Below are 21720 nucleotides of genomic sequence, written 5' to 3'. Positions count from 1 at the left end.
GCTGAAGTCCTACACTCCTGGTAGGATCACCCGTGCCGAACAGGTCGAAGGGTAAAAACCAGACAAAGAGTGATCCCCTGGTCCTCCAGTTGGAGGTTGGGCGCAGGGTTAAGACCCTACCCCGCAGAAAGAAACACATGTTACAGAAGCCGGATACATTAATGATACAATTCAAAACGAGGGTGTTGCTGCCGAGGCCTTAATGACGCTCCTGAGCCAAAGCCTGCAGGAAGCCTAAAGGCCGATAGGCCCCATGATAGCCCCCAAGAAACAGATCACCATCGGTTTTTTGAACGTAAGGACCTTGGCGGGGGCAACACGAACAGCGGAAGTTGCCAAGAGATGACAGGATGTGGAATTGTAGAAAATAACAGAAAAGGCCGATGAGAATAGAGTAGGAACGAGGAGCCAAACAGCATAACCAAGAAAATAGCCAAACAGCATAACCAAGAAAATAGCCGGGAACGGAGGAGGCGAGAATTGCGTGTGAAAATTGCTACCCATCATCAGTAAAATATTCCACAGGGTGCTGCTAGAACGTATTAAGAAAGGTATAGACAAGAAGCTTAAAAAAGAGCAGGCTAGCTTTAGACCAAATGGAAATACAACTGAACAGATCTTTACATTAAAAAAACATCTTAGAGCAGGCAAACGACTGGAGGGTGAGTCTGCACACGCACTTTGTGGACTTTGAAAAAGCCCTCGATTCGGTACACAGAGAAAGCTCGTGGAACACCAAGGGGCAGCTATGGAATTCCGCACAAGATGGTGAGAGTGGAAATGGGCATATACGGAGGGTTTGAATGCGCCGTAATCCACAGATTTGAGATATCAGACTGGTTCAAGATTTAGTCAGGAGTAAAGCTGGGACGCGTAATGTCAGGATTCGTATTCCTACTGACCATGGGTTGGATCACGAGGAAGACAACAGCAAGACACTGAGGACTGAGTTTGCAAGGAACAGTGAGCATTGTGGTGAGTAGTGAAGAAGTGAAAGATGTCGAAGAGTTTGCGTATCTTGGAGCTATTGTAGAAAAGAAAGGTGGAGGCAGTGAAGATATTAGGAACAATGCAGAAGGCACGAGGTGCATTCCAGAGGCTATGGAAGGTGTGGGCAGAGGAATAGGAAAGAGAGCTATGATATGCATATTCAAGACTTTAGTCTGACCGGTCCTGCTACGTGGTTGTGAAACATGGAAGATCACAAAGACCGATGAAAGAAAACTGAACAGTATTCAGTACTAATGCTTAAAACGGATACTGAGGATTAGATGGCAATAAAGAATGACAAACAGGAGAGTAGTTGAAATGGCAGACACCAATAAAAATAGCTGCGAGGTAGTGCTCAGGAGAGAGGGTGAGAACGAATCTTTTGCGGTATTGGGGTGGACACCAGAATTTCAAAGGGCGAGAGGGAGACCAAAGACCACTTAGAGAGGGACTGTTGAAAGAGGAAAAAGGCAAGACGATATGGAAGAGCTGGATCGTGGCTGGGGCAGCGGCACGCGACAGTGGGGTTGGGCGGACAATGTGACGGCCTTATGTACCTACTGACCCAACGAACGATGATGATGATAATGACGATGATATTACACACCGCACGTCCCAGTTAACTTTAATTTACGTGATATCGTAGCCCGTGGTTTCTCGGTGAAAGGAAAGAAATGATTACTGTGAAGCTAGAGATCGGAAACAAAAATAAATTTAGAGAAAAAGTGTACCGAACTTGCGGGCTGCACTCTACTCTCAATCGTCTAATCCTTGTTTTATTGTCTATCATCAACGTTCACCACGTCACAAACTTCGAACGTTCTCTATTCTCGTTCCAGAAGTTTGACAAAACTTGGGGAATACTTGAACTGTCTGCAATCAAGGTTTGAACAATTTAGAATCACGTGCTTTTAAAGCTGCACAAGCAGCAAAGTATTCGTACGTTCTTTTTTTATATCATAAGCAAAAAACTCAGGCACTGTGTTTGGTTCTTACCTAAGATCTATTATATAACACAAATAGAATTCATGTTGCCCGGGTTCTTAAAAATAATAGATCACAGACGACGTCACAAATGTGGTAAGAACATCAGTGACATACTCAGTCTGCACCCTGCAGGTACTATACATTAGTCAACATTATTTTCAAACTTCTTTCGCCCAACGAAAGTGCAGAAAATTCTTGGCTTACTTGAGAGGGAGCTAATCCAGAAGATCATAGTTTACGAGCAAAAAGACTTTGAGAAATTTGCACACAGCCGAAAGATTTCAAGAAGAAACTTAAAATGACGGGTAGACTTCAATGAATATAGCCTTAGTAACATCAATTACTTTTGATTCTTTGCCATGAAATACAATGAGACATTGACTGAGATTTGACTCTTTCTATCTATTTTGGACGGGTTTCTAATATTTATTTTAAGATCGCCGATGAATAAACAAAATTAATAAAGAAACGTTAAGTATGGAACCTGTCTTTGCTCAATATGCCCTGTTCTCTCCTGTGTTAATCTAATAACTCGCATATTAACTCAACAAACCCTTTTCAGCGAAGTGCGAAGCAACATTGTTGAATGACACCTTAAAAGAGCCCCCTTAGTCCTCTTGCTGGCGAGGCTTTTAAACAAGGAAGGTTGTTATTTTCATTTCCTTTCTCGCCGCCTCAGTTATTTCAGTTATATTGTGTGAAGTTACGTTTTAGTGATTACTTTTGGGTTCTTTATATTCATTTTGAGTGAATCAAAATGTCAGATTTTCGGGAGATTCAAATAAAAAAAAAAATTAATTTAATTTCGTGAGCAGAAATTTCAAAACCCTATCAAACGATAAATACTTCCTTATAAACATATTGAACAGTCTAATAGATAAATACCGAAAAAAAGACAAAGACCGAAATTTTTGAGATCGACATCCGAGTCCCCACCGATCTTTTGATCGACGGTCGTGGTTTTATTTCACTTTCATTTAAAGAAAACTCCCTTTCTCAGAAAAAATTGTTGTCTTAGCTCAGCCTTGAACTAGGAGAGAAATCTGAAGTTTAGTATCATCCACTAATATTCAGTAAAACAAGATTGAGGGGCATATGAAAAGTTATTTACTTAAATTGTGAATAAAACAAGTCATGGAACAACCGCTTGTGGCACTCTGGATTCAAAGACCAGAGGGTCATGGACTCAGAATTTATGAGCGCTAATTGTTTCCTATTAGATGGATTAATGATGAACTAAGCCACGCCGGAATGCCATCGTTTATTTTGTCAAAGGCTTTGCTCATGTCAGGGTTACATGTAACTGCTCGTGGAAAAAACAAAATTGAAAAATGACTGAATGAGAATCCATTATTATATTGGCTCGACTACATGTCATTTTAGTCTATGGTGTCCTTCAAATCTACAGTTAAATCCAGACCAGTATTTTTTCTGCAATGAATGGAGTAAACAAAACGATTTTAGCTTATATAAGTTTATTGAAGCATTTAGGGAGTGTTTTACAACAAATTAATTATTCTTAATTAGATTAAGAAATATTACTTATACTAGGAACAACACTCACAAATTTACGCAGCATTTCTGACTTGATCAGTTATAAAAATTATCTCAACGGCAATTTCTTTTTTTTGTTTGTTTGTTTGTTAGTTTTTTCTCTATCAGCCTACAGTCAAAAACAACAACAAAGCACTGACAAGAGCACCAAATGAATAAATGGTAAACTAAGAAGTGCAAAAGTGAAGTAAATAAACAAGTTTTTCTATCAAGGAAATTCCACTCAACCTTCATTTATAAACTATGAAAATGGTTATCATCACTACCAAAGCATTACTTAAATAAAAGTACAATAAAAACTACATCTTAAAATCAAAAGCTATGAAATATTGAAGCTGAAGTTCTCGAAATCTAAACTACAAATTACCACAGAGTGTTATAAGACTACAACCATGGAGGTTTGGCAATTTTGCTTTTAAGCCTCAGTCCTGCACAAGAGGAGCTGCTTCAGATGACTCCTCGCCTTCGTCATTTCCATTTTCGTCTGTATCCGCAGCAGTAAGTTGATTACCATCATACTCTTGTACGCCAGCCTCTCCTCTCCTCTTATCACTCTCAAAAGGGTGTGCTAGGCAACCTTCTTCTCCTACTTTGATTCCGAGAGGTAAAGCTGTAGCACCATCATCAATTCCAACCACAAGGGGATGTGCAGCAGCACCGTGCTTACCCACCTCATGGGCGAGATTTGCTGCAGCTGTCCCTTTGTCTTCTAAGTTAGTAGCGAAGGGGAAAGCTGTAGCACCATCGTCAATTGCAACCACAGCGTTCAGCTTATCCAGCTCAACTTCGTCTTCCCCTTCACTGAATAATTGCAGATGAAAATAAGACTTTAACCATCTGTGTTACCTATCTATCTTTTCCTTCTTTAAATCTGGTTTAACGTAACGTGGTAAAGATATCCTCTATATCTTCACTTTAATTTTTTTTCTTTTCATTTCATTTCCGCGTGCTTCAGAAAATTAACACTTGCCAATGAAAAAATTATTGAAATTATAGGTGAAGTTTGGATACTAATCTACTGAACCCGTTTTTTCGACGCATCGATCCAGAGAGGAGATTTTATTAAAAAAAAAAAAGATTGGATAAACCTCCCATGAAGATAAACTAGCGCCGACTGCGTTTTTCGGCAATTTACGTCATATAAATATCGTGCCTCCTACGCGAGAAATGAAATACTAACTAAAACCATCCGAATTATTGTCTACAATCAATATATCAAGTAGTATTTTAAATCGGTCTACAAGACTCCGAATGTATTTCAACTGTATTTTTTGTAACAGTGACGAAGGGCCAAAGCTTCTCTTTCTCTTTACGAGTATGCCACCCACAACCCAGCATACTGGTAACAAAAAAAAAAGATTCTAAACAAGGTGTCAAAGCAAGTGAAGGACGGACGAATCCAAAACAGAAAGAATGTTAGGAAACATTTGACTGCCATTTGATTAGAGCGGCTTCGAAAACTACTGCTGCTTCGAAAGAAAAAAAAACCTTTATTTTGGTCAGTGTGCTCATAATGGTAAATATAATCGGTACAAACTGAAAAAAAAGACGTATTTGCTCAGCAGCGGCACTTACTTATCACTACTTTACTGAGACTTATTCAAGAGTTAGAAACTTCGGTAATAACCACACGTTCAAACAGTGAGCATTAAAAAAAAGAGAATTCACTTACTTCGGCCTAGATGGCACATGAGGTGGGGCTATTATCAAAGGATATGTGGAAAGAGATGAAAGAAATCGCCTCCTTGTGAGTAAGAATGACATCATTAACTAAGTTAAAGTTTGCGACTCAGAAACCAAGTGTAACTTGTATTTGACTCTGTTGTCAAACAACAGGAGAAGGAATAAGGTGGGTTATCATGGTAATTAGTTTCATATAATTTGTAACGTTTTTGTAATTTGATTAGCATTGGGCTTTGCCGGGACTGTAGAGGGACCTTCAAAATCAGCGCTGGAAATGCAGAATATGACCTGCTTTAAATAGCCCCTTCGTGCTCCAAAACACTGACCTATTAAAAGCCACAATCTGCCATATGAAGACATTTTATTTTTGTATGGTAACATTTTACCTGTCTCACGGCGTTTTTTAATGTATGAAATGAGCGCCAATAGAAAAACGACAGCAGCCAAAGGTCCCCCAATGTAGTACCACTCCAGTGAGCTGCTGGAGGAAGATGAGCTGCTGGAGGGAGCCTCTGAATTTCCTGAAACATAATAATAGAAAAAAGCTTAGTAGGAAAGTAATTTGCTGGTCGGCATTAAAAATAAAAACTAAAATCACCAACGATCCAGATAGCGACGATCCAACAATTTACTACAATTTAGACAACGATCCAACAATTTACTTTGTTCATTGCTCGCGTTGGGTGACGGGGAATTACCCATGGAAAAACAGACGCAGATGTGTTAATTTACAAAAAACAAGCAGATAGAAAGAGAAAGATTGGTGAAAGAATTATAGAATATGTTTAACATGTATAACAAACTGCTACTGTTTCAAATTCGTTTTGAAACAGTTTTCTTTCAAATTTAATTAATTTCAAATTTCTAGTTCCCAGAAGATCAAAAAACCACTGGAAAAGTTTGTGAGGAACTTAAAAAGCGGAGGTGTATTTTATAATAATGACCTTACATAGTTAATTACTAAAATTATATGTAGCTCCTTAAACAGCTTACCTTTGACATTTACTATCACAACAGAGCGAGCCACAGTTCCTAGCTTGTTACGTGCTTCACAAGAATATTCACCACTGTCCTCTTCCACAACTTCAGTAAGAGCAAGTTTACTCTTTTTCTCGTCTAATTGTGTTTCTATAACTGCTCTTTCTGTTATTCGCTCTCCATCTTTTTCCCACATTACGCTTATTGTTTCTTCGTTGACTTTGCAGGTCAATACCAGGGCATATCCTTTAATAAGTGTTATGTATTTCTCTGAAACAACTCGAGCAGAGGCTTTTCCTACGTTGAAAAAGGGGCAATTCGTTAGAATGCTAGTGTCACATTGAAACTTCAACTGCATCAGAAAAACCCCCAAAAAACAAAATAAAACCAAAACAAAACATGGAAACGAAATGAGTCAAATGCGACCTCTATAGGAATGCTTCGGACAGGTTGCTTTAAATGCATCTAAAATCCATCTTCCCTTGTTCTTTTTTCTTCACAAGTGAGTCATGCACAGCGGTATCGGGTGTGATTTCAAGTAGATGATCGTACGTCTAAATTGTAAAGTACTACAACAACTTCATTAGGTGGTTTTCTGTCGCTTCCTAAGGAGGTTGGACTTACTAAATTTTCTCGAGTGGACTTACAACATTTTCTCAAGCTGACACGGTGAAATTTCCAAGGATAAATTGTGGATATCATAGACGGAACTACAATCAAGAGCTGTTATCACAATTCAATCGATAGAAAATACTTCATGGAAAGTCTGTCCATACGGTATTTTACGCACGAGTTGGTAGTATCGGAAATCGAACAGGTGTGCGCAGCGAACCAATGAGATTTCTGGTACCAACCGACTCGCTGTTTTCTCTTTTGTGTTTTTGCTCTGCATGCTTTCTATTCCGCATAATTCTCCACAGAGGTTCCTCAGTCATCTTTTGTAAGTAATTTGGTTTAATAAACAGTCCTGAAAGCCGATTTTTATAATGTTATAGACGGAAACTATGCCAGTGAAAGATTAATAAGGATAACATACGCTTTACGGGTGAAAAAGCACAATACACGGTTCCTCACACGTAAAAAAAGCGATGTGCGCCATTTGATTGCCTCTCGGCTTCTTGGACCAGCTTGGGAAGAAAATTTTACTTCATGCTTTTCCAGCGTGTAAATCCGTAAATCTTGACTCTGTGATATTCTCCATCCTCATGGCTAAGTCACATTGCGATTTTAAAAAAGCCATAAATCAACTTTGTGAAGAGATCTGAAAGAATTGAGGATGCGAGGGAATTCTTTCGAATGCTTAATCGCTATTCGAACTCCGACTTCGGTCACGGATGGAAGCGTATTCGCTTTAAGTAGTTTCCTCTGTTTTAGTTTTGTTGTTCAATGTAGAGAATACAATTGTGTGTCGTATGTAACTTTGGCTTTTGCATCTCGCTTACTTTTTGCTTTCTTCTGAGATTCTGGATCTCTCCGTCTCGGAATTCTCTTCTTCAGATTTTTCCAGCTTGAAAGTACATTGCATATCGTGAAGTATTTCGAATCAATCAACTCTCTATAGTGCCATCACCTGTCCTTTTTCTTCAGCGTTTCTTTCCTACCCAGATCTACGCAGTTCTTTGCATGTGTAATCATAAAGATCCAAGGGCATAAGTATTAAGCATTAATATCACCAGTTTTTTTGTAGGTCAGGCCCCGGTTGCTCGAAGGGTGGATAACACTATCCACTGGATAAAACTCTATCTGGCGGAGAACGCTTTTCGTTTTGCTACCACAGATTCACTGGATAAATATTTAACCGTTAGATAGCGTGATCTGCCCTTTATACAAGTAGGCCGAGTTTACCTAAATTCTCTTCGCGCTATTCCTTTTCTCCGTCGCTATTGCCCATGGATTTACAAGTTCATTTTTCTGTCTTTATTTCTTCTCTCCCTATTTCTCTTATTCGTCTTCAACTTTATCATCGTCATTATCAACGTCACCATCGTCGTCGTACTCATTATCATCATCATCATCATTAATATCCTGATTATAACTGAACTTACCATAAACACGCAGAGTTGCTGAGGAACTGATTGTGTTTGCCTTGTTTTTCGCTGTACACTTGTAAATCCCATTCATCTCTCTCGTGACACTTGGCGAAACTAGGATTGATCCTCCTTCGTAACCGGTTTGATTGATACCAGATGGCAGGTCACTTTTATTAAAAGTCCAGACTAAGGTTGGTGTTGGAACACCTGAAGCTACGCAACTAAGGTTTACAGGGTATTCTTCGGTAACAGATTGGCTTATTGGAGGCTCGGTGATCTGGAGAGAGACTTGAAGTAAAAAGATCACCAAGCTAAACAAGGGGTCGCATTTTCCATTTTAACCCCATCTGCCCCCTTCCTTATCCAACCCTAAATTAACTAGTTTCAAAGTAAAAGCAAATTACGTTATTGCCAAGTCTATTTTTAAGCCAAGGTTATTTTGAAATTAGTTTTCTTCACTTTTGATATAGGAAGGTATAAGTCAGCCCAATGTGACATCAAAACATTCTTTTATTTCCTTAAAAGATTTCCTATCTTAATAACAGCCCAGGAGTTAACAACTTAGTTACCTATTTATTAATTTCTTCATTCTTTTCTTACTGGTTGTTAGGTTTAATATCAACACCATGATCAAGAGTACCAGTTTCTCTAAGTTCAAACTACACATTTACTTTGAAGAATAGCCAAATAGTAATGGTTAAAAGGTTTGCATCAATGAAAAATTTACATGGATGTTTCGCTTTCCAACTTCAGTAATAAATACTTAAATAATAATGCACTGATAGCCAATTTGACATTTTTGAACTTCTAAAAATGTACATGAAATCATGACTTGTCAGCCATTGTTATTTAAGAAGCAGAAAAAGGGTAATTAAAAAAATTAAACGGACTTTTATAATAAATGCCGTGACAAAATATAGTGATATCTATAAAGTCAAAATTTCTCGACGCTCCAAAAAGCAATCAATTTAACTGCCAAAAAATTAATTACATGTCTGATCACGAAATTCATTTACATTCGATGTAAAAGTTGGCATGTTCTCGCTCTTTAAATGTTATCATCAATTAAGTACTTTTTTTAATATTTTTAATCAATTTTGAAACTTTTGGGGTTTCAAGTCCTTAAATTGCATTTAGTATCATAGAAAAGATTTTATCCTCATCCAACCAAAGATCTAAATTGATTATCGACTCAAGTTCTTTCTGTATGTAAATAAGAACCGTACCTCCCGCCACTTCGATCCAGAAAGTTGAGTTTTTGCTTCCTTCGCTGTTTTTGGCGCTGCATGTGTATTGACCAGCATCTCCATAACTCACTCGATTAATTGTGAGAGTGTTGTTGTTACCAAGATTCACCCCATCTTTCGTCCAGAGTATCTCAGGTGTAGGGAAACCGCTTAGAGAGCAAATGAACTGAAGCGACGAGTTATAGGCAACCGACTGATTCTTGAGCTCAGGATTAATTTCAGGAGGACCTGGGCATAGAATTCAAAAGCACAATTCAAAAAAGGTGAAAGTTTGAAAAGAACAACAGAAAATGAGAAGAGCAATAGAACTAAAATAAGTAAGTCAACATTTATTTTTCCCTTCACTATTTTTATCGCTGCATGTGTATTGACCAGCAACGCCATAAGTCACTCGATTAATCGTGAGCATGTTCCTGGTATCAAGTAACTTTCCATCTTTTGTCCAGTTCACCTCTGGTTTAGGAAAAGCCCCCACGAAGCATTGAATTTGAAGTGTTGAATGTAACTTGACAGACTTCTCTCGCCGAGAATTTATTTCGGGAGGACCTTTTTAATTTTGACAAGAAAAATAATGATTTATATAAAACTTGATCCCCATCCCCTCCTATATTTTCTCCTTTTTCTTTATTTGATTTTTTATTCTCCTCCTTGCATTATCAGACACGTAAATATTTTTATTCCCACCGCGCATTTCCTCAGATTTGGAAGTAGGCTATGAAAAGTTAATATTGACCAGAACTGAAATCTTTTTCTATCACTATTTGTTTCATAGAGCCCCCGTTATTTATGACTTTATTTCTCAAGAGAATGTGTTTTTATTTGCTATTTATTTCCATTAGATCATGAAAATAGGTCCTGACAAGTTTTTTTGTTTCGTGACTCCCAAAAACTGTGTTTGCGACAACATCAATTGAGAAATTCGCTTGTAGCCTTCTACCTGCAGAAGGAAAATCCATATATTGAAACGTTCTTAGACCTCTGTAAACTAGAGACATTGCGTGATGTTGAGGGGTCAAATATTTACACTGAATCTGTGACCCTCAAACGGATCACGTACTCGTACATGTAACGTCCGGAAAATGTCACGCATGTATAACACCGTAGGCACACCTGGCGAATTCTATCCACTGGCTTCAATAGTACAGAGACGACTTATTTGTTATTGGTATATGAGCAAGCTTATTTACCCTACTTGAAAAATTCCATGATGAAGTCTACTATTGTCAGACGAAACGTGTGGGGGATAAATACAAGTTTTACTTTCTCAGTTCGTGCAGTGATGCTCACTAGCTTGTTCCGTCAAAAACGCTTTTAATGTGAAGTCACGTCGACCTCGACAGAAAAATTAAGCTCACCCTGTCATAATCAATGACTTGATACCGTAAGTACCAATTTAGGTACATCATTGGGCTTTGATCACAATAATGAAAAAACTGTGCTTTTCCTCACGCTCGCCACATTTATTCTTTGGAAAACTATTTTACTGGGGGGCGATGTCGTTTACCTTGGCACGTCTTGACTCTCACCGACGAAAATTATCGAGGTGAACCCCATGAAATTCTTGTCAAATGTTTTAAAAACTTTGTTTACCCCTGATTTGCATGCAGAAAAAAAAGGCAAATTCCGAACGGTATTTCAAAACATTTTATTAATTGGTCAATTTATGAACTGTTTTATAGCAGCCCGAGGAAAAAGGCAAAATTGAAACCACCGGCATATCGGTCAAATGAATTCCAATTTTTTCAGCAAGGAGTTGGTAGGTTCATTTTTCCCAGTAAATTTAAGTGGGGGTCAATTTTTTGTGACAGCCGAAGATAGACGTCTCTCAAAAACGTCTCTGAAACGTTTCCGAAACTTTTAAAAAGTTTACACTTACATTTTTAATCCTATGTAGTGTAGGTGTATCAGTTGTATTACGTCTTCATAGTGATGCCATATAAGAAATCGAGTGTCTAAAAAGACCTCAATTCAGCCCAACACTCGAATTGATAGATTTGAGATGGTGCAGTTGTCTTGTTCATTTGCAACTAACTTTAGAACCAAATGTTGTCAACAAAAACATTCGATAAACAACCATACATGACATGTTTGGATCATTTAACAAAATATAATATGTAAGACAGTGGTGCAGTCTGTATTTCTACCTTTATCTATAATTACTTTTAATGCTTATGTTAACATTTGGTTACGGTAAACTCATTAAGTTGGTATTTGGCGCGATGCCGTAGGGTTTGCAATAAACTTATCGAGGCGATGGTGTGATGGGAATCCGTGCCAGTCTGTCTTTACCTTTATTCCCATGTTGATGGTTTCCAGACAGACCCCGTCCTTTGTGTGCAAACACTCTGGCGTGCATAATCAGTTAATGTACAAATGCACAATACACAAACTATAGTTTAAAAACAACATTTTAAGCCCCTGCTTTTTAGGGGGAACGAAAACAAACACTACGGGAAACCGTAACAAATTTCACTTATGAGTCTTAATAGCTTTTCAAGCGAATTATGCAGCAGAAAAGGCCTTCCTAAAAACTCACCCTCACCTTCAGATCGGGTAAGATCGAAATGGCCTGCTCCTTATTGGTTCCCTAACCAACATCAAGGACCAATAGGAATAATGGAAACCCGGTCCTCAAGCCAAACGATCTACGTATAAAAAGGTCACAGAAGCAATTTCCACTCGGGAACGGAATTGAGAACACCACTCTACCTTTCCCTGAAAGACCTTGCACTTGCAACAACATCTTCAAACAACAGCTGAAGAGACTCGTGAAGAGTCGAAACCGTCGATATCGTCGTAGCCACTATAAACAGTTGCACCAATGTCCGCCTTTGACAACTCTCTAGCGGAATACCTTACACAAAGTCTTGGTGAAGAAGACGAAAACGATATCTCGCGAAAAAAACATGTAAATTGGCAACCGCTCAAAGAAAAGCACTCGGCAAACTTTTTAGAAAAAAACAGTGACAAAATAGCCAAATTAAGGAATGAGATTTCTGACTTAAGAGTCTATTTATATACTTGCAAATAAAATAGGTGGAAAGTATAAGTGTGCTTGTTAAGCAGTATACTATCTAGATTGACGATGAATAAACACGTGGGCAGACATTATGAACTAATTTATTCACACCCCCGAGCACGCATTGATACGGGAACTTTAGAATGTGATGCAATCATGTGCGAGTAACGCAACGGTGACATGACATCCCCCTCGTCAAAAAAATAATATACAGAGAGAGATATGCAAATACAAACAAATAGTGTCTCCGGAGTTCAAGATAAAATTAATGTGACCCATCGTTCAATAATGACAAGATAATGACAAGAAAAAGAAGAAAAATGTTCCAAAAGGAAGGTGCTGACAATATGGAGTGCTCTTGTCAGGTTGTACTCTGTTAGCCCACATTCTAGTAAAGTTCGTTGTCATTAAACTTCTTTGGCTTTCGGGTCATTGTCTGTTAAACAATTTACTGGGATGCCGTGGCGGGCAAAGTGGACTTTGGTGAGCACGACGATGGTGGTAGATTGAGTGTTAATCAGCTGGTCCAACTCATAGAAATCACTGTAATGGTCTACGGTGACTAGGTACTGGTTATGTTGGAACTCAAATATATCTTGCGAGATGAACTGCCAAGGTCGTGTAGGGACAGGAGGGGATAATATGGTCAGTGGCGGCTTGCTTTCCACACTGGGAGCAGGTAGGGCATGACTAAAAACATGCTTCTATGTGAAACGAAGTCAATATTCTACTCCTCTATGGCAGTAGTGAATTTTGCTATTCCTTCCATGCAGCTTGTGGATGTTTTCTTCCAAGGTGGACATGATATTCTTGATGATATGGACATCGAATGGCTTTATTGAGGGTCTGAGAAGGGTTTAAGCAGCTCCGTATTTTCCCGGTTTGGTGAGGGTTGGTTCTCGCTTTCGGTTCAGATATCCTTACCAGCTTGCCAGTGGTTTCATACGCATCCAGGGCCGCTTTGATCGCATCCAGCTTTGAAATCGGCTCGCAGTGATTGGGGGCATGGATGGGTTTGAAATCTGGATCCTGGTTAAGACCGACGGGTGGGCAGCGGAAGCTTAGACCTTGAAAAAGTGAGCTCCAGTTCTTGGAAATGAATTCCGGAGTTCAAGTCCCTGGAGTAGGCCACACTCGCATTGACGTATCTGGGAGTGGTGGAGGGGGCCCAGCTGCTTATACCTGATGGCTGTCAGGTTCAGTCGTTAGTGGCTGGGGAGGGTTACTTGTGGAACATTTCCTTATGAAGTCCGCACGTAGAGGCTTGGAGGGCAAGTTGACCAATGGGTCTGATTGGTGGACTGTCATACAGTAATTGATGGTAGAATCTTGGCCCAAGGCATGCTGGAGAGGTGGCAGGATAGAAATGTGTTTCAAGAGACTGCAGAATCTATTTGGAAAGGAATTTGCGCTCTGCAGTTTGAGTTTGGTTTTTCCAAAAGAAGCAAGACGAAATGACCTTTGTCAGAGGATGGGGCCGTTGTAGTGACGCCAGTGTTAGGGGTTGCCCGCTTGAGAGGGTGAAGCAGTTCTCATACTGTATGCCTTCCTTGGGAAGGGTGTAGAAGTGCTCTTCTTGTTCCACCAATCTCATGTGTTCCCGTCTGAGACTCGGTGGGGTAGGTTTATGGGAGGCAAGTTTGGAAGCTCGGTTGTCTTTGGCTACTTGTTGACAGACGCTTGCAAAGTGATCAGTTTTGTGAGAGCAGCTACAAGTCTGGCCTGAAGCTGGGCATATGTCACGGTAGTGTTGCCACTTGGTGCCACAGAAAAAGCAAGATCTGTTAGGGTAGGTTCCAGGTCTTGGTTTTCCCGGAGGTTTTTTGACCAATTTGTGCGCTGTCGTGGAAGTGGGAGAGTGAACTTGTTCTTCTATGGTGGAATTAACCAAAAGCTTGTTTGTATGTTATGCCCCCTCAAACGATATAGCTTGATTCACCACGAAAGTCGAGGTTAAGGGGGGATCCTCCGGTTTCCGTTGGCCATGTCTGTGAAATATGTTTTCTCGGGGCGATTGAAGAACTCGTTGAGAACGAAGAGAAACTTACCCCTAATAAATGCTTCCGCGTTCACGCCAAACGATCATCGCCCGGCGGCAGTATGTACAGCGTTTCTTACATTGAAATAGAGGTTTGGTCTGCTTGTGACATTTTTGCTCAGAAGTGGTAGCGGTCTTGCATCAAACTACATGCACCAGTGTAATGTTCTTTGATTTTTTGAAGCCAAATCCAGTGTTTTCCAGCATCATCGTTCGGTATCTTAGAAGCTATTTCGCTGTGTAGGGTGTCCCACTCAGTTGCAGGAATTGTTAACTCGAAGGGTCTCCTAGCGACGATGTAGTGGTCCCCAATTTCGGTGGGTCTACTTTTAGCGGGGTTTCTGTAGCCTTCGAGTAAATATTAATCATGAAATCTGGTCTCCCAGTAACGGTTATGGTCACAGTTTGGTTGCACGGCTTGTACATCGAGGATAGACTTTTCGTGCTTCGGCATGGTGCAATTGTGAAATGTTGATGAAGATTTGAGATGTAGCCGAGGAAGCTATTCAGTGGTGCAGTTGTGTCTACGAGAGGCTGGCTCGCTGTAAAAACCGGTCCTGACACCATGTTAAGCAGTATACTTTTCAGTATTACAGTATTTCTTGTCGAAGAATAAACACTCGCGCAGCCATGATAAACTCATTTATTCACAGACGAGCACACGTTGATACGGGAACTTTAGCATGTGATGTAAATGTGCACGAGTAACGACACGGTGACATGACATGTTCTCTGACTCTAAAAAAGCTGGCTTTAACAACAGCGGAAACAGAACAAAAAGGATAAGACGCAAAGAGCGTAGACACGCTTTAAAATATACGCTTTCAGCCAAAGAAAGGGAGACAAATGAAACATTCCTAAAATATCTCACAAACTATCAAATTTTTGACAGACAAGTCAGCATGCTATCAAAGGTCTCAAATTCATTTCAATGCCCGTGACAAACGAATGTAAAATTAGGCAACAACTCTTGCAAGAACTTGAACAATTTGCATTGCTTTCACTGACAAAACAAAGAACCACATCCGTTTCAGGTTAATTCCAACTGGATACCACCGGTTCAGCCTTCTATTGCCCTTAAGAGCAATTAGGAAAATGTCAAACCACAACTTTCAGAGGTTACTGTAACTAAGCCAAAAAATAATTCGTCGCGCAATGAGGTTGTGGCTTTAAAAGAGTTGAAAAACCATTCTGTGTTAAACTTCAAAAAAGTAGACAAAGGTATAACAGTCATCACGAATAACCACAACCTCTCAAAGCACCGATAGTGAAAAACATGCAGAAAAGGGTTAATGAGATCATTGAAAAAATGCGTCAGGGCAAACACATTGATGACATGACCAAGAGATGGCTTTCACAAACTCCCAATCCGCCTAGTATACCAATATTCTATAAGCTCACGAAAATACACGTACCGGTCGGTAGATCTATAATCTCAGGTTGCCACGGCCCTACCGAGAGAATACCCTCTTTCGTGGAGACACCATCCCAGCTTATGTTGCAATTGCAACAATCCTATACGAAGGATGCCACTGCTTTTTATCATTTTCATAGAAAAGACAAAGGTAGGCAGATATACTATTCTAGTATCAATGAACGTTTCTAGCTTGTACACAAATATACCTCAAGAAGAAGGAACGAAGCATACGAAAAGTTCAACAGCCATAACGCACCGATCCCAACGCACTACCTCAGGATAATGCTTGGCTTAATCTTTCAAGAAAATTTGTTTCAATTCAACGGAGAGAACTTCTCCCAAACGAAAATGGGCGGTGTCATTTGCCAGTATTTCCATGGCGGAAATTGAAATGAAATTAATCCAACAAAGCGAAACCAGGCCAAGAGAATGGAAACCTTACGTTGATGATACCCTTAGGGATTAAAACAGAGAAGAAATAGATGATTCATTAAACGAGCTAACCTTTTCCATCCTACTATCAAACTCACGGCAGAAATAGCAGAGAACCAAATCTCATTCCACGATACCACAGCGTTTAGAGGAGAGATTCGCAAAAAATCCAACTTGGACATCAAAACCCATTACAAGGCGACCGAGACCTCCCAATCTACGCACCTCGCTTCGTGCCACCCACCAGGCGTTAAACATGGTTTCATTAAAGGCGAAGCAATCAGATTGCTTAGAACAAACTCTTCGAAAGAAATATTAGAGGAGGGCCTTCTAAAATTCGAACAACGCTTCAAAACAGGAGGGTACCTTGAAAATATCATAGAAAGGTCTCTGTCAGGGGTCAACTTTGCCTCTAGGCAATTGGCTCTTTCGCATACACAAAAGCCAAAAGGTCACAACGTACACTCGGCAGTTAAAAATTTAAAACAAATATCGATGGAACATCGGAGTCAGCCCTTGCTGATAGCAATCTTTACAAAACCTCCGATCATCTCTTACACAAAGAGAAAGTCACGCTCGTGAGAGGAAAAATATAATTTGAAAGTTACAATGCAACGCGACCACAAAAGCCACATGGAGAGTCCATGCCAATCTATTCTCACCTTTATTCTCGGGCTTAGAAAACCTCGAGTGACATGATTTGGGCGCTACTTAGTAATGAGAAAATGATAAAACAAAGTAGGCGTTACAGATAAATTAAAATCTGGGATATCGGTTGGTATGGCTTCATTTCTCAGGGCAGGGAAATTTTTTAGTTATCTATGGGTTTACAGGGACAATAGTCGATAGGCTTTTGACCAATAAGAGCGTACGTATGTATGTAACAGACTGATTCTTGAGCCCAGGATTAATTCCAGGAGGACCTGGGGATGGAATTAACAAACACAATTCGAAAAAGATGAAAATACGAGAAAAAAAAGGAACAGAAAATGAAAAGAGTAACTAGAAGAGAAAGAGTAAAGCTTGCTTCATTTTTTCCTTCACTATTCTTAGCGCTGCATGTATATTGACCAGCGTGTTCATAAGTCACTTGTTTAACGGTGAGCTTGTTCGTGGTATCAGGTAGCTTTCCATCTCTGGTCCAATTCACCTCACAAGACAGTTCACTTGAAGGATTGAATTAAATTTGACAGACTTCTCTCGCCGAGAATGTATTTCAGGAGGACCTTTTTAATTTTGAACAGGAAATAATGATTTATTTAAAACTTGATCCCCATCCCCTCCCCCTCTACTTCTTTTTAACCTTCGTTCAGAAACTTGGTGCAACTCTCTTTCTCTCCCCAGCTCTCCCCTGCTGTAGAAATCAAAGTTTGTAGCCATGATTTTCACCTAGGAAAAAATACTTAGCACCGGCTCGCGAAAATCACACCTGTTTTACATGAAACTATAATGATCTTTCTTTTCCTGCTAAAGAAAAATTGCCTTTCTTTCTTTGTGACAAAATGTATATCTAGCGTCTAATCGGTTATAATGAAACTCCTGCAGAAAAAATTAAATGTTTTTAATTGAGTGCGAGCCATGTTTTTTTTTTTTTTTTACAAAGAAAAGGGGGGTAAGTTTCCAAAATCTCGAGGTCTTATCAACTAAGTCGAAAATGTAAAATAGCTACCATAAAGATTTTCTAAGCTAACGTTTCGACCGTTGACGCCTCGTCAGAGCTACCACTCGAAACGTCAACTTTGATAATTTTTACGGTGGCCGATCAAAATTACCAACTCTGTTAGTAAAACAAAAGTCTATTAAACAAAGAGTTTGACGTTTAATAAAAGGACAGTTGAAGGATATCTGTGCAGGGTATCCGCGGGTTTCGCCCATAACGAGTTTCGCCCAAGAAGCGTTTCGCCCATAACGAGAATGGTTTCGCCCAGGCATAAATAGGTGAGATTTTTTTTGCAAGAGTGAAAATCTATTGATAAGCGAACAGGTGAGATATTTTTGCAAGAGTAAGCTTTTCAAATTCTATTGATAAGGTTTGATTGAGACTTTTTGTGCAAGACGGTAATTTCCTTTAAGTTAAAGCTTTCGTACCGCACGCTTCGTCGGAGTAGTAAAGCTATTCCACGCGCGTGCACTCATGAACTTGACTAGTTTCTATCTCTTTTCCAATTATATGTTGCCGTTACCTATGTCAGAAATACAATCTTTAACTCTCGATTCCTTTGTTTTAGTATTCACGAAACCGTATTCACATGTATTCATAAGCTGGCGTGTGGAACTTATCTTCCGTGTACAAAAGATTTGCAACGATGATATGTTCCACGCGCAAGTGTTTTCAAAAGCGTTTAATTTAATTCTCGAGAAGAAAAGTGATGCAAAAAAATCATAGCAATGCTTTTACGACAAACGGACGTCTCTGCAGTATTTCGTGCGCGAATTACCTTAACAATCCCCGCTCCACAGTGAAAGCTATAATTGACTTGTTCGTTTCAACAGTAACTTGTTCGTTTCAAAATTTCATGATCTCAGGTCAAGTCACTTTTCTTCATTCTGTGCATACAAACGTTTATAAGGTTGACGTTTTCCGAGTGAGAGTGTAGAAGTTTTACTTATGGGCGAAACCTTTATTGTTCTGGGCGAAACCATTCTCGTTCTGGGCGAAACGATATGTGCGAAACTCGTTATGGGCGAAACCCGCTATAACCCTGTGCAGCATTTTCTACCAAAAAATGAATCCTTTATTTTCTCCTCATACATAAAAACACTTACATATACAAGGCCGTGATTCCTGAGTTCTTGAGCAGTTAAATTCTAGAAGTAAGGTTATCCAGATAATCTTTTAAAAGTAATAAACGGTTGGAGATTAAGTCATCTTATTTCTGTTAAAGAAAACATCGCTTGAAAATAGCTGCTGAAGGTTCCTGCTTAATTATCATGGCAATAAAGCGGGTAAGTTTCTAAAGAAACTGGTGCTGCGTCGGTGGGAGAGTATAGCAGTTAATTTAGTAGTTTGTGTAGTGTGATCGTCCGGGTGAGTGTAGTTCTGAAAAGAACTGTTGTTGGTGACTGACGTTTCGACTATCTGTGCGATAGTCATCTTCAGAGTCAAGTAAGGGATAGTTGTCAGTCGATGATGTTATAAAGTCTGGTCTGTTGAACGTGATTGGTCTGTTTAGCCGTGATGTGATTGGCTGGAAGACTCATGTAGAGTTTGTTAACAGTCATTGGTCGGTTTCGATCCGTCTGTTGTTTGTCGGTCTGTTTGTCGGTTTGTTCACGTCGTTAATGAGTCGTTTGTAAGGTGCTGGTAATTGTTGACATCTGTTGAGAGGCGTCTGTTCTAAGTTAGTGAACCAGCTTTCCAGAGTCAGTCGTTGAAAGTAGTTTGTACTGTAGGTTAAGCATTTAGCAGAGTCCCAGTCGATTCTGTGTTAATAACTGAGTTGAAAACGTAAATTAAAGTAGATGTGAGGAAAGACCGTAGACTGTCATATGCTGTTTAGAATGATTAGGGATTATGATTATGGCAGTCTGTGGCCTTTCTTTACATGTGGGCGGTTCGGAAAGCCGCAAAACACTAGAACAAAAATTTATCTTCCAAATCGGCACCCTTAATCCCCACGGAATCAACGAGCGCTTTTAATTCAACTAGTTTACTTCTGTTTTCTCGTCACCATATTCCCACCAATGGCGTAGCTCCACTTTCTGCATGTAAACCCACACACAACCCACAATTCCTGCAATCGCTCTGACGAAGGGCTAACGCTCGAAACGTCAGCTTTTTTACCCTTTACGATGGCTAATTTACTTTTCCAACTCAGTTTTCAACACTAAATTACCTGCTATCATTGCAATATATACATAAGAATTTATCCATTTGAATAAAAGCTTATAAATGCTGTATAGCTTTTTGAAGTTGTAAAACAATGGCGAAAACCAGCCATTGCACTTTTGAGTCGCAGATTATCAAAAACTCCCTCTTGTCACTTACCGACTCTTTGCCGGTACTGGTTGCATTCTTTGCAGACACTCCAAGATGACCACGCCATACAACCTTTGAAAAGATTAAGTTTTGCACAAAGAATCATATGTTATATTATCACTCTACCTATGCTATTAACTTCCTTTGCTGCATTAATCTGCTGCTTGTCACAAAGGATACCAAAATACGTAACTATTAGAGTCGATATTCCCAGTTTCTAATTTCCAAGGAGACTTCCAACTAACATCTTCATGTGAAAAAAGATTGATGGCTTGAAGCTTTTAATCACCCAAATTACAGCTCCCTATTTATAAGCCTCATTCGTGTTCTCTCAACATCTGTCACGGATTTATTATTTATAAAGACAAGGAAAATGACACTGTTTTGTATTGCTCAAATGGATGACTGTGCAAAAATTTTAAAAGAAATAAACTAGGATTTTAACGTTGTCAATTTTTGATTTTCAACTTCACTGTAAAAGTTTTACCAGTCGAAGGCCGAGGCCTGAAACGTTGAAATTCACTTCATTTCTATGCAACTTTAAATTCACTTCATCTCTATGCAACATCTTTGTCCATAAATCGAATGATACTCAGAGAAGAGTACCCCGTCCGAATCCCTCTATTAAGATCCATTCGTTTGTTCAACCATCTTTATCGACCCTTTATCCTGCCTACTGATAAATGATAGTTCAAGCATGGCTACTTACAATCTGTTATATCAGTTCGGATGAGGATGTTAGGTGAACATGAAAAGAAAGATTCACATTCGGTTAGTTAATAAGTGGCTTAATATAGCCTTGGGATACTTGACTACACACATCATTAGCTTAACAAACAAACTGAACTCGTCGCACTCACCCGCTTATGAATCCGGGAAGAACGTCGTGAAAGAGAAAAACGATTTTGAAAAGATGTTAATCCATTATCTATTCATTTGTTTATTTGAACCAACCAGTTTGTTTAACTTGGTATGCCAATATTTTAGAATTTGTTAAATCAAACAAACAATCAGCCAAATATGACTGATATCTGATGATAATTATACAAATATCGTTTATTACAGAACTTAGGTACTGATTTTATACTAATATTTTTCACATCAGTAAAATCGTTTGGATAGTAACATTGTAACATTAACAGCTATCACTAACTGTCATTGATAAACACGCAGATAATTCTTTACTATTTACGATTGCAATTTGCCGATCAGTAATCAGCCGGTGCAGAGAGTCAATAGTGTATATTAAGCCACAGGAGAGTTCTTTATTTATAGGAACGGATGATATTGATAGTTACCTTCCCTTTTGGCTAGACAGAAAAGATGAGATAAGAAAGGAGGAACAGTTAATGATCTAAATAACATA

General features: G+C 39.2%; 1 protein-coding gene across 5 annotated transcripts; it reads right to left on the bottom strand.

Annotated features, from left to right (window-relative positions):
• Positions 1–3435: 3435 nt before the first annotated feature.
• LOC149046104 (peroxidasin homolog) lies at positions 3436–21191 on the bottom strand. 5 transcript variants are annotated; one of them, XM_089206490.1, is made up of 10 exons: positions 21064–21191; positions 20364–20426; positions 19142–19183; positions 9909–10015; positions 9449–9587; positions 8238–8510; positions 6208–6489; positions 5601–5735; positions 5204–5231; positions 3436–4332 (listed from the first exon to the last, which is right to left on the bottom strand). In XM_089206490.1, the coding sequence occupies exons 2-10, from the start codon at positions 20419–20421 to the stop codon at positions 3954–3956; spliced, it is 1443 nt and encodes a 480-aa protein (XP_089062616.1). In that variant the 5' UTR covers positions 20422–20426; positions 21064–21191; the 3' UTR covers positions 3436–3953. The 5 variants fall into 5 exon arrangements, with proteins under 5 accessions (XP_089062616.1, XP_089062615.1, XP_089062614.1 ...); XM_089206489.1 differs by lacking the exon at positions 9909–10015 and having other exon boundaries at positions 9449–9697; XM_089206488.1 differs by lacking the exon at positions 21064–21191 and having other exon boundaries at positions 20364–20512.
• Positions 21192–21720: the final 529 nt, after the last annotated feature.

Source organism: Pocillopora damicornis, chromosome 5, assembly GCF_964200805.1.
Source record: "Pocillopora damicornis chromosome 5, jaPocDami1.2, whole genome shotgun sequence".
Lineage (NCBI taxonomy): Eukaryota > Metazoa > Cnidaria > Anthozoa > Scleractinia > Pocilloporidae > Pocillopora > Pocillopora damicornis.
This window is presented reverse-complemented; position numbering and strand designations above follow the sequence as displayed.